Genomic DNA, 14,824 nt, shown 5'->3' on the forward strand with positions numbered 1-14,824 from the left:
TAGGTTTGTTTTTTTACATCAGCTGGTATAATTTACTCTCCGTCTGTGGGGTTGTTCTCAGTTTGGTAAAATAAAGCCATAAATTTATCTGGTTGTTGATCTGCCCTCTGCTTTCAAACAAGGAATCTGTCTAAAATGGTGATAGCAAGAGCAGGCTTGCAGGGAAAGTCCAAAGGGGGACAAATCTGGTAATGGTGGGGTGAATCTGAGGAGCAAATCTTCTGTGTCTGGGGGGAGAGTGCAGCCCCCTCAAGTCTTCTGTGGGGGTGGCATCATTGCAGGGGGAACGGCACTTCAAAAAGAAAAAAAATATGGGTAGTGGTTGGTGGCTGGTTAAGGATTGCACAGAGTGGTTCAAACAGGAACAAATAAAAGCAGGGAAACAAAACGTTGCTAGAAAATTGAAATCATTTCTACAAAACCTGGTCTCAAACAATACCCTGAAGATGTGCCATTTCTGCATTGGTTTTAAGAGAGTAATGTCTTCAAAGAACATATTTGTTCTCTTGATAAGTAAAAGAGAAAGTACCATTGATGCATCTTTCCCCTTTGGGTTTCTATTAGAAAAAATGAAACATTCAGGCAGGGATCTAGGCCCTGATCTGGCACTGGGATTCTCACAAGTGGGGCTTTGTGTCCACAATGGTGCCAGCTCTCAGGATTTTATCATGATTCTCATGATACTTGGTAGGTTTCAGAGTAGCAGCCGTGTTAGTCTGCATCCGATGAAGTGAGCTGTAGCTCACGAAAGTTTATGCTCTAATAAATTTGTTAGTCTCTAAGGTGCCACAAGTACTCCTTTTCTTTTTATGATACTTGGTGTTTTTCTTAATACCCCAGCTCCTGGAGTTAAGTGATTGCAAGAATCCCAACTTCCATTTTTTTAAAAGCAAGTTTCTAACCATCATGATTGTGGAGAAAAGCTGAACCTTCTGATCTCAAAATCCAAAAGGAAAGCAAAAGCACTAAATGACAGGTTTCGGAGTAGCAGCCATGTTAGTCTGTATTCGCAAAAAGAAAAGGAGTACTCGAGGCACCTTAGAGAATGCATCCGATGAAGTGAGCTGTAGCTCACGAAAGCTTATGCTCTAATAAATGTTAGTCTCTAAGGTGCCACAAGTACTCCTTTTCTAAAAGCACTAAATGTTATTTTAAAAAAATCATGATTTTTGAGTCAATCTCATGATTTTGGGGCAGGACTTTTTGCTTCTATTTGGAGCTGATGCAGGACTGGGGCCACAGTCTATACATGTCTGTACTTTGAATTCAGCAATCAGCAGTGAGGAACCAACTTAGCTGCACAGTGCAAACCTTAGTGCAGACAAGGAGAGCTGTGCTTTGCACGGGTGGAGCTGCCCTCTCTGAATCTCTGTCTCTAAAATGTTGTGGGCTCAGTTCACTCCCAGGCTTGCAGGCCCCTGGTAATAACAAATCCATCTGGAGCAGCGCAAGCAGAGATCAGTGGTCTGAAGCCTGTTCGTTTCAGTGATGTTACGTCGGGGAAGAATTTGGTCCATTGCATTTAGAATGTGAGAATCTTGCCAGAGCCCCTTCCGGGAGCGGAGTCACTGTGAACTCAAGATGATTTTTACTTGCCAGGCCAGCAGATGGGAAGGTGCATGTGACAAAATTCTGATGGCGACTCCAAGGGAAAATTGGTCTCTGTTAAAAGCATCCTGCCCTAGGTGTGTGTAGGCACATACAGGTCTCTACCTGTAAAGGCTCAGGTGTCTTCTTAGTGCTCTGACTCCCCCTGCTGGCCATCTCTGGCCCTCCGCACAGTCACTTCCTGCTTGCAGCAGGCCTGGGTGGGACAGGAAGCGCTGCCTCTTCTGCAAGCCCTGCATTGCTGGCTCAAGCAGCTTCCTGCTCTGTCTCCTGTGAAACTGAACTGTCGCCACCAAAAATGCCGGTAAGGGAGAGAGGCGCGTGCAGTTCTACAATGCACCGGCTTCTGCTGTTTGCTTGTGTTGCATCCTGCTGCCCACTGAGAACAGGCAGTGGCTCTGAGTTGCTGCCAGCCAGGGAAGGGCAGGAAAGGGCTATGGGGTGCTAGGCCGCGGGGTGATAAATTGGGCCTCTTTGCTTCTTCCCCCTTCGCAATCTGCAGCCCAGTGGGGTTTAAAGGAATCAGGTTGATTATTAAATGTAACAACATGTCTGGGTTTCTGTCTCTGTTCAGAAATAGGAAGAAGCTGAGTGAAACTATAGCAGCTGCTGTGGGAAGTGTCACCTCTACTGGGGGGAAAAAAAGGGGAACTTCCTTTTATGGCAATAGTCAGTGACATCGAAAACCCCACAGCACTAATTGGTCAGTGTCTCCTGCAAAGGATTTTGCTTCATGTAGGCTTGTGGATGCAAAATCACTTGGTTGTGATTTTACAATTAGATAGGGTGGGCAGACCCTTGCTGATTTAAGTGGGGTCTCTCTGCGGATGAAAGGGTCTTCTGTGCTCAAAGAGCCAGTAGCATCATTGAGGCCTTTACATTGCAACTTCACCCCAGTTTAGCTTGTGTAACTTTCTTTACATGGGTTTCAGAGTAGCAGCCGTGTTAGTCTGTATTCGCAAAAAGAAAAGGAGAACTTGTGGCACCTTAGAGACTAACAAATTTATTTGAGCATAAGCTTTTGTGAGCTACAGCTCACTTCATCGGATGCATTATACAAGAATTAAATTAAACAAGAATTAAACAAGAATATTTTCTTGTTTCATAAGATAGGGAAATTATAAGTGAAAAATTTATTTTGATATTAAAATATTTAAAAACCCTACAGCAAAGCATTGGGGTTTTAGAGTATCTTAAACATGTATTTTAAGTGCATGTATATTTTGAAATAAGCCTCCTTTATACAGCATTGGCTCATATTGCAATTGTCAAGAAAAAGCTTATGCACCAAAGTATAATATGACTCTTAAGGTGTGTGCACTGACACTTTTTTGGAAAGTATCCACTGTTAAAGCTTCACTGGGAGTGGAAATGGAGAAGGGTATGAGCATTTTTACCACCCAGTCATTTAGACCTGAGTTAGACAACATGGTGATGAAACACACCCATGCATCTGGTCTACATTATAGCATTCACCATTATTGCCACTGGTGAGACTATGCCTATGGCAGTTCCATGGTATGAGCTTTCCCCCCAGAATGTTCCTTAGGCCTAATTAGCTAGGTGAGAAAATAGCAATGGACTTAACAATGATCCAGCAACCATACCTTGTGTAACTGGATAAACTGTACAGCTGTCATTTGGAGGAGATGTGGGGGAAGTTTGTGTAACTTTGTTCTTTCAGGGGAGAAAAATGCCTATTTTCTTTTTATCGCTCACAATCAGCCTTCCTCTTTGTTGCAGGCTTATCACTCCGCTTTAATGGACTCTGATACCAAGTTAATTGGGAACATGGCTTTGTTACCCATTAGAAGTCAGTTCAAAGGACCAGCTCCAAGGGAAAGTAGGTTCCCAACACTCTTTAAAAGCACTATTTCCATATTCACATTTATTTATTTATTTTGAAGTCCATTCAAAGCCAGTCTAAAATGCTGCATTAGGCATCTTTTTGATGAATATTTCACATCGGTGATCTGGAGATGGTTAGAGGACTGTTGTATAAACATTATATAACTGAGGCTTTTGAATTGTTTGTGTGTGTCCAGTCCTCAGAGTGAGGAGAAAAGGGACAGATTAGAAACAGGGACACTTCCTGGTGATGGAGGAAAATGGCTCTCAGATGGTGGTTGATGCAGTTGCATTGGGGTTTGCTTTTCCCAGATAAATAGCACAGCACAAGGAAAATTTACCCTTCCCCATCCAAGCTTCTGAACGCCTCTTCAGGAAGAGGAATCCTCTGATACAATTTTTATGATGTGTCCCTCTCAATTGCTGTGTAAAAACAGCTTGTTAAGCTGATTTCAAACTCTGCTCAATACTGTCTTGTGAAATTCTCCCCTTTCTGTAACTCTTGTACAAAATTATTTGTAGCTTTATTGCTTCTGAATTGCGTTTTTTCTTTTCACTCCATCTTGGTTTCCCCTCCTTCCGCCTCTGGGAGTTGCTTTATCCAGCTCCAAATAATATTCTGTCTTTAGCCCTTGCTTCTGTTAGGCATTTTATCATCTTGGGTCTTCATATGTCACTTGCAATCAGACACCAGTTCTGTAATTGTATGCACATGCATGCATGTGGAGTCCCATTGACTTTAATTAGCATCCCAATATGTGCAAAGGTCTGCCTGCACAGACCCAATGGTGGGATTAGGGTCTTAGTGTGTAAGCTTTTTGAATCAGGGACCATATTTTCATATGCATTTACACAACATCTAGTGGAATGGAGCCATTATTGTTAATCGTGTTTATTACAGTAGTGTCTAGGAACCAGCCAAGATCAGGGTCCCATAGTGCTAGACACAAACACCGAATCCACAGTCCCAAGAGTTTGCAGTCTAAACAGACAGGACAGATGAAGGGCAGGGGAAAGGGGTATAACACGCAAGCAGAGTGAACAACGTGATGTGATCAAACATTTGCCCTGATCTTGACTGGGGCTTCCAGATGTTACCATAATAAATAATAATGTGGTATCTTCCTGGTGTTACCTTCAATGGTGAACACATTTGATTTGTTTTCTTTTTAATGCCTCCAGAGTGCATAAGCTTATAAGCACTAAGGAAACCCTTTTGTAGTTTTAATTACATTCCATGATTCTCTTGTTTTTGGTGGTTATTTTTTGTTTTTTTTAAATTAAGCCTAAATTCACTATTTTCAGGCTATTTCCTGCTGCATCATGCAGCCATCAAGATTCAGAACTGTGGGTTTCAGTAGGTTTTAAAATGGTGGTGGGGCATTACCTGGAGCCTGTTATAATAATTGGATACTGCTTCAATATTTTTCCTCCTGTAAAGTCTTTCACAATGTCTCATGACCACCAGGCAGCATTACAACATTTGAATTTGAAATGGGAAAACATCTCGATTCAGGTTTCAGAGTAGCAGCCGTGTTAGTCTGTATCCGCAAAAAGAAAAGGAGTACTTGTGGCACCTTAGAGACTAACAAATTTATTTGAGCATAAGCTTTCGTGAGCTACAGCTCACTTCATTGGATGCATGTCAATTCAGATGATTCTACAGCTCTATTAAGGAAACCCAGAGCCTGCAGAATGTAATGTTGTGAGATCATTTGCTCTGTGCATTTTTAAAGAGGAAAGTGAGGGTTTTTTTTTTTTAATTTTCTGTTGTATTTCAGAGGAGTTTATTTTTTCCAGAACTGGTCTCAAAAGGTATTTAAATGACAACAGAACCCTCATTATTTCCCACTAATGACTTGGAGACCTATTGAGAATCACTGGATTATTGCCCATAATGGAGCCCATTATGATTGTAAAAATATCAAAACTGCTTGATTGTAAAATTTATTTTGACAAGTGTATAGTTTGAATTCATTGATACTTCATCTTACAGTAAGTGTCCTGTACTACATGCTGCTGTGTGCAAGTAGTGAGGCCATGGTCATATGGGATATTACCACAGCACTTACTTTCCTATTAAATCTTTGCTGGGAAGTGGCACGAAACCACTGTGGCTTTGTTTTTTGTAAGAATGATTGTTTTTTGCAAATGAGTGAAATGAAAGATAGTGGTATTATTTGCTGTAGGTCTCAGCAAATATTGCTCATCTGTTTCCATCTTTAATGGCTAGTGATGTTATCTTTAACTGCTGCCTAATTTTCCCGTTTCCTACCTTTCTTGCTAGCAAAGGACACAGATATAATAGATGAAGCCATCTACTACTTCAAAGCAAATGTCTTCTTCAAGAATTATGAAATTAAGGTGAGAAATGATGATTTAAGATATTAAAACTCTGTGCACAGAATAGTTATTGGAGTCTGGTACCCTGCTGAAATGTAGAACTACTTCACTGCAATAAGCTTAAAGTTTCTGAGAATTTGTATATTTTGTATGTAGTATATAATGAAAGAAACCATTTTTCTAGTTAAAACTATTTTTAAGTAAGGTAAATGTGTCTCCTGTGTTGTCAGCGCGTCTCTATTGTGAGAGGCCACAGGCTCAACATGGGATCGTTTTATAGCTGCTGACAAACGGCTGTGGCTTCTGCTTCCTTTTATTTTGCAGAATGAGGCTGACAGAACCTTGATCTACATAACTCTCTACATTTCCGAATGCTTAAAAAAGCTGCAAAAGGTAATAAAATGTAGTTGAATTTAAGCTGAAGGAAGAAAATACAATAAATGGCAACAAAAATGTGCCACTTCTGCTAATTTGCCCAGGCAGTGTGGAAACCCAGATAGGCAAAAATGGTGGGGTTTAGAACATAATGCTTCAAAGCACTATACAACATGGGCCCTCGCACTCTATTTCTGATGCGGGTAAGTTTTAACCTCTCTGTAAAAAGGGGTAAGTGACATGCCCAAGGCCATAGTGAGAGAGTGGCAGGAATTTCTGACACCCAGCACTGTGCTCCTCTGACTGTTCCCTGGCCCTCCATCCCCCAGTACTGTTGATAATTCTTGGATCTGTAATAATCTCACCTGGACAGTATGTTTATAGCAGGCCCTGCCAGCACTGCTATGGTTTTAACTCCTGTCAGCATTTCCATTGTAAACCTTTATTTTATTTTTTAAAAATTCTTTCCTCACCCCCTTTTTCCAGGATGAAAGGCAGCATGAAGTACTGTATAATCTTCATCTTTCTGGCTCTCTGCTTCTTGCCTCTTTCTGTCCCTCCCCACCTATCACTGTTAGTCACTGTTAGTCATCAGCTGCTACCAGCTTTTCCATCATCTGCTTCCCACCCACTCCTCAAATCTGAAAGCATCCAATTCAAGATCACTGTAAACTTTCCCTTGCTTACATCTCTAGGTTCTTTAACTTTCTCTTCCTACTGCGTGTCCCATTTGGCCTTTGATTATATCTATGTACAATACTATTGAAGCTGGTGGGGTTTGTGCATTCATGTCTGAAGAAGAATTTGGCTACTTTATTACATTTTAAGGCTTGTCTATGCACACAAGTTGTACTGTTTTAACTATACCACTACAGCTAAAGGGGTTCAAACGCCCAAGTGTGGACCCAGGTATACTGGTATAAAGGTGCTTACTCCAGTATAGCTGGTCCTATACAGGAAGGGAAATAAGCTATACTGGTATAAGGCACCTTTATCCCAGTATAACATGTCCACACTATGGGTTTACTCCTGAGGGCATTCTGCACCAAAAAAATAAAAATTCTGCGCATATTTTAAAATATTTAAAAATTCTGCAAATTTTATTTGTCAAATAAATGTGGATGCTCCAGCATGGTATTGGGGCACGCAGGACACTGGCTGCACAGAGGTAGGAGATCACTTTGTAGCTCCCCACCTGGGACATGACTCAGCAGTAAGGCTGCACCCAACCCTGACAGCGCAAGGACCGGGCCTGCCCCAGAAACACTCAAGGGCCCTGCCCCTCCATGCCAGGTGCACCAGGTGTGGGCAGGCAGGCTCAGCCTGGCAGGATCCAAGTGTGGGGGCATCCATGTGTGGGTTGAGAGGGTTCTGTGTGGGGCAATCTGGGTGCAGGAGGTGATCTGGATGCACAGTGGTTTGTTGTGGGGGTTCTGGGTGCAACAGTTATGGGACTCTGCAGGGGGGTCCAGGTGAAGGTGGTTGGGGCTTAGTGGGGCAAGGTCTGGGTGTTGGGGGGATAGAGCTTGGCAAGGAGGTCTGGGTGTGGGAGGTTCAGTGGGGGGTCCAGATGTTGGGGGAGTGGGGCGGGGATCCAGCTGCAACTGGTTGGGGATCAGAGGAGTGGGGATCCAGGTGTGGGTGGCTCGTCGGGATAGTCCAGGTGCAGGGGGAATGGGGCTTGGCGGGGGGGTTCTGGGTGTGTGAGGCTCAGCAGAAGGGTTTGGGTATGAGGGGTCTGAATGCACAGGGGTTGGGCGGATGGGAAAACAGCTCCCCATACAGTGATCCCTCCCCCTGTAGCTGAAGAGCGATGGGTGGGGTGTTTGCAGAGCTTCCTGCAGCCTGGGGAGAATTCTTGGGGTGGGTCTGACCCAGTCCTAGATGCCATGCAGGGGAAGAGGAAGTCCTGTCCTCCCGAGCCCAGCCAGGACTAGCAGCTGAGCCTGGCGCAGGATAGGAGCCACCAGCTGGGTCTTCCCCAGTCTCACCTCCTGCCCCACAGTGATTTACCTTTCTGCCAACTGCCCTGGGCACCCAAAACATACTGCTAGGGAGGGTTGCATTACTGCTTTTGTGGCTTCCCTTTGCTTCCCCATCAAAAAATCATTTTTCTGTGGGAAAGCAAAGAAATCTGTGGGGGACATGAATTCTCTGCATGCGCAGTGCAGCAGAATTCCCCCAGGAGTAGGGGTTGTACAGGTATAACTATGTTAGTGTTTAAAACAAAACACAAAAAAATCCAAACCCCCTCACCAAAAACTGCATGTAGATCAATCATCAGTCCCAACTGCCATAGCCACAGATATTCCAGAAAGCCTCTTATATAGAAGCAAATGTACGGGGGCTCTATACTCTATACAGACCTTTCTCATTTAATTAGATAGATACAGAAGGACTCCTCAGTACTTTCTCCTACCAGGGAAGCCCTGATATGTATCAGTATAACATTTCGGCTGCACCAGCTTGTGTGTGTTTTGTTTTTGTTTTGTGAATGATCTCTCTTGTTTGGTTCTTCCAGTGTAATTCGAAAGGCCAAGGAGAGAAGGAAATGTACACATTAGGAATCACTAACTTCCCAATCCCCGGAGAGCCGGGCTTTCCACTCAATGCCCTCTATGCCAAACCTGGCAACAAACAGGAGGACGGTAAGAGTAAAAGTAGCCAAAAGTGTCTCTTAAAGCCATGCTTTGGCCTGCAGTTCACAGCCTGGATTAATTTTGTGGCTAAGGCCAGCAAAATGACTATGTAAAACAGCACCTTCTTAATTGATGGTTCTGTCTCCTGTGTGTACCTGGATTCAAGTCTGCTGACTTCAGGAACAAAAACAGGCTGTGTCTACTTTTCACTTCTACTAGCTCTCTACAGCCAACAGAGCTAAGAAGGAGGGAGCTGGACCCTCTTCTAGCTCTATCAATGGTGAATAGCTAGCTTAGTTTCATTTATAGGGCCAAATTCTGCTCTTATGCTTGTACGCAGTGTTGTTGTAGCCATGTTGGTCCCAAGATATTAGAGCAACAAGGCGGGTGAGGTAATATCTTCTATTGGACCAACATCTTTTAGTGAGAGAGACAAGCTTTCAAACTTAAAGAGAGCTGTTCTTCAGGTCTGGGTAATCTTGAAAGCTTGTCTTTCTTGCCAACAGAAGTTGGTCCAATAAAAGATACTACTTCACCGACCTTGTGACTCTTATGCTTGGACAGTCCCACAGAAGACCATAGACGTGCAGAGGTGTAATTGCAGGCTGGACATAACCTGTAAAATCTTTACTGCTAATGCATGAACCAGAAAGATCCCAGGCTGAGTTACCTTTTTCACTTGTAAATTGAGCAAATTTACTCTTGCAGTCACAGAGTGACTATAAATGTGGAAATCCACAATGCTCCTTTCTATGCATTTTGATTCTGACACAGCTAAGCAAAGCAGAAGAGCAATAATTGGTAGTATTCAGATTATAGCTAAGGAAACGCTTACAGAGATCTCATATGTGATCTTCAATTAAAATTGTAATGGATACATATTAACAACAGAAAAACAAGGTGCAATCATACTATTGCGTTGACTTTTGAAGACAGATGTTTTCCTAGAATACTGACATGAGTTCCAATGCATAGAAATGTTCTCAACTCTCTCAAACTGAGCAGTTAAAACCATTTGAGGAATAATAATACATGGCACTTCTGTAACACTTTCACCTGATGATCTCAAAGCACTTTCCAGACACTAATGAATTAAGTCTCCCAACAGTCTTTTGAATAGGTAAATACTGTTATCCCATTTTGTGGCAGAGGAAAAACTGAGCAAGAGGGAGGCTAAGTGTGGGATACACAAAGGTTCTTAGGCATCTAAAACTCCCATTTTTAGGCACTGCTGCAATCCATAAAACTCCCAGTTGGCTGCCACCAAGCCTTATAGGTCCCTAAACTGAGCACCTAAGGCTGCATCTGCTCTATCAACTTACATCAGTATAAATGTATCGCTCAGAGGTGTGAAAAATCCACACCCCTGAGCAACAGTTATACTGACTTAACCCCACGTGTAGAAAGCGCTGTTTTCACTTCCTCCCATTGACATAGCTAGCACCTCCTATGCAGAGATGAGAAGCTCTTCCGTTGGTATAGTAGCATCTTCACTGAAGTGGTACAGCTATGCCACTGCAGCATTTTAAGTGTAGATCTGCCCTAAGTGTTTTTTTTTTTTCTTTTTCTCCAGCCATACACACTACTGCCTCATGATAGGCATCCAGATGCCACAGACCCAGAGCAATTCACCAGCTGGGAAAGATAGGCGTTCAGCTGCCTGTGTCTGATATGGGGGCCCCATCTGGTAGGCAGCCTCTGAGCACCAGTACCGGATCAGGCCCTCCAGGCGAGTTCACACAAAATAGCTGAGGTTGAGGGAGGAGAAGAAGGAAGACCTCCCTTATAACCTTTGGCCTAGTGGAGCGGGTATTCACCCAGGATGTGGTTGAAGTCTCTCCTCTTTCTGAGGGGGAGAAGGAATTTGAACAGGGACCTGCCACCTTTCAGATGAGCGTTCTAACCACTAGAATAAAAGTTATAGGGGAAGTTTCTGGCCGCCCCCTGTCCTCCCCCCCCGGTTGTCTTGTTTTGGGTCCTCCATGCAGCATAGGTGACCAAGTGCCTATCTTCCACTGGTTTGTGGATCGCTAGCAGACCTAGGTACTACCCTGTATCCCAGACTTAGGCACCTGAGAGAGAGGCAGGGTTTAGCACACACCTTTCAGGTCAGTATCTCCCATTGGCTAGCTTAGGTGGCTCCCTGCCTAGCATGGTGGCTGTTGTGGATCACATTTGTTAAGACTCCTTTCTCTGACCATTCACTGTAGAGGAGGCTAGGCGCCTAACACGGGCTTTTTGGATTGCAGTGTTGTTCCTGTGGTTTTCTCGGCACCTGAAAGTTAGGCATCACAGCGCTCAATGTCGCAACACCTAAGTGATTTGCCTAAGGTCACACAGTGAGGCAGTTGGCTGGATAGAATCTGACCTGGTTTTAACCCTGTGTATTTCACTCTGTATTGGTATATGCTCTGTTTTAGAGGTGATGAGGGCCTACTTGCAACAGCTGAGACAAGAAACAGGTCTTAGGCTTTGTGAAAAGGTGTTTGATCCCCAAAGTGACAAGCCTAGCAAGGTAAGATGCCGTTCTCAATGACTGGGTGATTATTTATCCCAATTACAGGCTGTTTTTCTTTTCTGACTGGTGGATGCTTGAGGCATGCTCCTTCTTCAAAATGTTAACCCCAGAAATAACGTAGTAAATCATGTCAAACATGGCTTGGTTTGCTATTTAAAAGGTGTGTCAGGTGTAGATGAAGGAGTAGAAAGGATAGTTATGGAATGCTTGTCTGTGGCATGGAATGCGGTAGGGCAACAAGGGGGGAAAAGGAAAAACAACAGGGGGAGATGGGGGAGAACCTGTCAAGCAAGAATCCTGAGACTTAAAGGGATAGCGGAATAGTGAAAAGCGATTTAGACAAACATTTGTAATGTGATATGGCAGCAAATGCCATTTAGGCTGCATAGGTAGAGGCATCCTGTTAAAGAGCAGGGCTGTAACGGTTCCCGCTTGTTGGTCCAAGCCTATGGTGAGCACCTCCTGGGAGCTGAGAACACTCAATTCCTTGCATTGAATTCAGCAGGTGTTTAGAATACTCAGCATCATTGAAGTGGGTCTGATGTGATCACTCCTATTTGGGAAAGCCCTTTGCTGCAGATATGAGTAGCAAAAATAGCTAATTGATACATCAGTTCCTGACTGGCTAGGTAGACATTTGCACATAAGCAAGAGTAACTTTACAATTATTAAGCCAATTTATTTTTTAGAATTAGTGCCTACAAGTCACTGAGGACTCAGCCACATGCCATATCCACAGTCTTGAGTTCATCTGCTTTTGAGTCAAGTGCAAGAGAATAAATTTTTAAAGTAGATCTTGTGTGGGGTTTTTTTATGTTCACTTAATTCAGAAGTGACTGAAATGACTACTTAAATTTTTGTAAAAAAGGTTGGACTGAGATCAAGAATGAGACTCTTAATCTGCTTTTTTTTATAAGCAATGGAAAGTAAAAGTTTAGATTGGAATGATCACCTCAGCCTTAACTATGAGGCTGATACTGCAACCTTATACTACAGTGTCTTGACTTAATCCACACTTTGGGTCTAATCCTGCCTTCCTTGCACACCTAAAATTCCAGTCGAAGCCAGTGGAGAAAATTGGATGTGCAACTAATGCAGGATCAGGTCCATTACATCTGAGTTGGTTTTAAATCCTATTTTGTTTTGCCTCAGATGTCTTCCTGGAAATTGCTACAGTATATCTTCTGATCCCACTGTATTTCTTTCCCTTAGTGGTGGATCTGCTTCGTGAAGAGGCAGTTCATGAATAAGAGTCTGTCAGGACCTGGGCAATGAAGAAGCAATGAGATGCTGCAAAATGCTTAACATTTTGACTGTAAGATGTATAAAATATTTTGCCTTTGTTTCATATACATTTTATACCAAGGAGGAATAAGTGCTTATGAGGAAAAGCTGTCAATCTCCAGGGGAAGATGGAACAGAAAGCCATTTGAATACTGTACGCAAATGATGTTAAGCTGGTGCTTAATAAAAAATTATTTCTAACATGCTGTTTCAGATCAACGCTGCTTTATTTATTTGAGGGTACGTATAAAATAGGATTTGACTTAAGCGTAAAGAGAGATGTGTAAAGGAGCATCTAAGTACTCTACTGGATAGAGTACTGATATCTATGTCCCTGGACAATAGGCCACTCATGCTGTATTGTAAAGTACAGTGAATTTTACTGTATCAATAAACTTAGCTTATATTTCAAGTGGTGATAGCTTTAACAAAAATCAACGCTTTATTTATATAGCAGTAGTGCCTAGAGACCCTAATGGAGACGGGGGCTCCATTATGCTAGGCACTGTACAGACTCATAGTCAGAAATGTTCTCTGGCCTGAAAAGCTCACAATGTAAATAGACAAGACGCCTATGGGGTAAGAGGGGAAAGAAGCACAGGTGGGTGAAGTGACTTGCCCAAGGTCATGTAGGAAGTCCGTAGTGGAGCAGGAAGTAGAATCCCAGGATGAAATCCTGACTCCAGGGAATGAGGCCAGAATGTCACCCTGCATTCTAGTCCAGTACCTTAGGCACCAGTCCATGCTACCTCTCACTCTAGAATGCCAGCCTTGCATTGAGAAGTCTCTCTTCTTGATTGGAAACAAAATTAAAGATACATGGGGCCTGATCCTGAAGTTTGTTCAGGCTACACTCCCTTCAATGAGACTTTTGCCTAAGTAAAAAATGGTAATATGTTGCTAGGATGATTACTGTGTCTATAATATCACCCTGTGGAACAAGGTGTAATTCTAATATGGACTGCAAGCTGTCACAGTGACTAGAAAGGTGCATTATGGTAACTGGTGATGTAGATGTGAAATTCGATTTGATGTTAAAGGGACATTTTACATGGCAGCCACGTGTTGTCTCTCTCTCAGTTCCCCTCCCCTCTTCAATATACACAGGCCCCTTCCTCCATCTCTGTTGGAATGCCCCACATCAGGCAGGGCTGCAGGAAATCCCCTCCACTCTCAAAGGATCTCCTCTTTGCCACCAGGGTGCTGCTGTGGCAAAAGAATTGCAGGTCTCCAAGCTTAGCATGGGGTATCTGGGTGGTGGGGAGGAGTTGGCTGGCTGAGTACATTTGGTATCCTACTGGAAGGAACAGTGAGGGACAGAGAATGGGGGACAGGTTATGGAAAGGTGAGGGTACAGCACAAGGAGCTGAAAGGTTGGGACACAGGCATAGGTTGGAAAGGGAATTCGGAAGGGGACAGGGAGAGAATGATATGAGAAACAGGAGCACAGTAGAGGAGTCTGCTTCACGATCTCCTGACACTCCTACCCCCTCAGACCACCCTAGGTTCAATTCAATCTCCTTGGCTCTCCTCTGCCCTCCCACTGCTTCTGAGGGCTAGAGGTGGGTGCATAAGTTCCTGGTTCAACTGTGTACGTATGGAACATGAGACTTGTTCACACTAGGTGCAGGGGTTCTCAAACTGGGTCAGGACCTCAAACTGGGGTCGCCAAGGCTGGTGTTGGCCCTGGGCTGCAGGGCTGAAGCCTGAGCCGCATCACCCAGGCTAAGGTTACATGTCCTTCTCCTTTCTCCCCCGCCCCCTTCCTGGGGTGGCAGGGCTCAGGCGGGCTCAGTCTTCGGTCCCCTCTCCTGGGATTGTGTAGTAATTTTTGTTGTCAGAAGCAGGTCACGATGCAGTGAAGTTTGAGAACCGCTGCACTAGTGTGAAATCATGGGTGCAGTCTGGGGGGAAGGGAGGAGCGTTGCCCCCCAAACTGCGAGCCTTAGGCAGGCATGGAAGTTGTCCCCCCATGCATGACCACATTGGCCTGACTGGAGCTGTCCCACCCCTAAATATGAAAGTCAAACCTGAAGCTGTGCAAAACTTAGCTGCTCTGCCTATAAGGTGGGTCAGGCCCAACAATTTAGTTCCAAGCGGAGGAGAAGAGATGTTCTCCTGAATATTTATTTAAAAAGAGCCAACAAAGAAACAGTTTTTAAACCTGTAGCTTGAGGAGCAAGGCCTTAATAGAGTCTCAGGATCCTCT

At 43.8% G+C, this 14,824-nt stretch overlaps 1 protein-coding gene across 1 annotated transcript; it reads left to right on the plus strand.

Moving 5' to 3' along the window:
- The first annotated feature begins 1,734 nt into the window (after positions 1–1,734).
- ARPC3 (actin related protein 2/3 complex subunit 3) lies at positions 1,735–12,816 on the plus strand. Its single transcript, XM_038373237.2, has 7 exons — positions 1,735–1,912; positions 3,352–3,451; positions 5,744–5,820; positions 6,124–6,192; positions 8,696–8,822; positions 11,234–11,328; positions 12,544–12,816. Exons 1-7 carry the CDS (start codon positions 1,907–1,909, stop codon positions 12,604–12,606), a joined length of 537 nt encoding a protein of 178 aa, XP_038229165.1. The 5' UTR covers positions 1,735–1,906; the 3' UTR covers positions 12,607–12,816.
- Positions 12,817–14,824: the final 2,008 nt, after the last annotated feature.

This window comes from Dermochelys coriacea, chromosome 15, assembly GCF_009764565.3.
Source record: "Dermochelys coriacea isolate rDerCor1 chromosome 15, rDerCor1.pri.v4, whole genome shotgun sequence".
In the NCBI taxonomy this organism is placed as follows: Eukaryota; Metazoa; Chordata; order Testudines; family Dermochelyidae; genus Dermochelys; species Dermochelys coriacea.

What these genes read in the sequence shown, in the direction of transcription:
- ARPC3 (XM_038373237.2), top strand. An exon ending in AGGACCAGCTCCAAGGGAAA is followed by an intron (nt 3,452 to 5,743) that starts GTAGGTTCCCAA and finishes CTTTCTTGCTAG; the next exon opens with CAAAGGACACAGATATAATA. An exon ending in TCAAGAATTATGAAATTAAG is followed by an intron (nt 5,821 to 6,123) that starts GTGAGAAATGAT and finishes TTTATTTTGCAG; the next exon opens with AATGAGGCTGACAGAACCTT.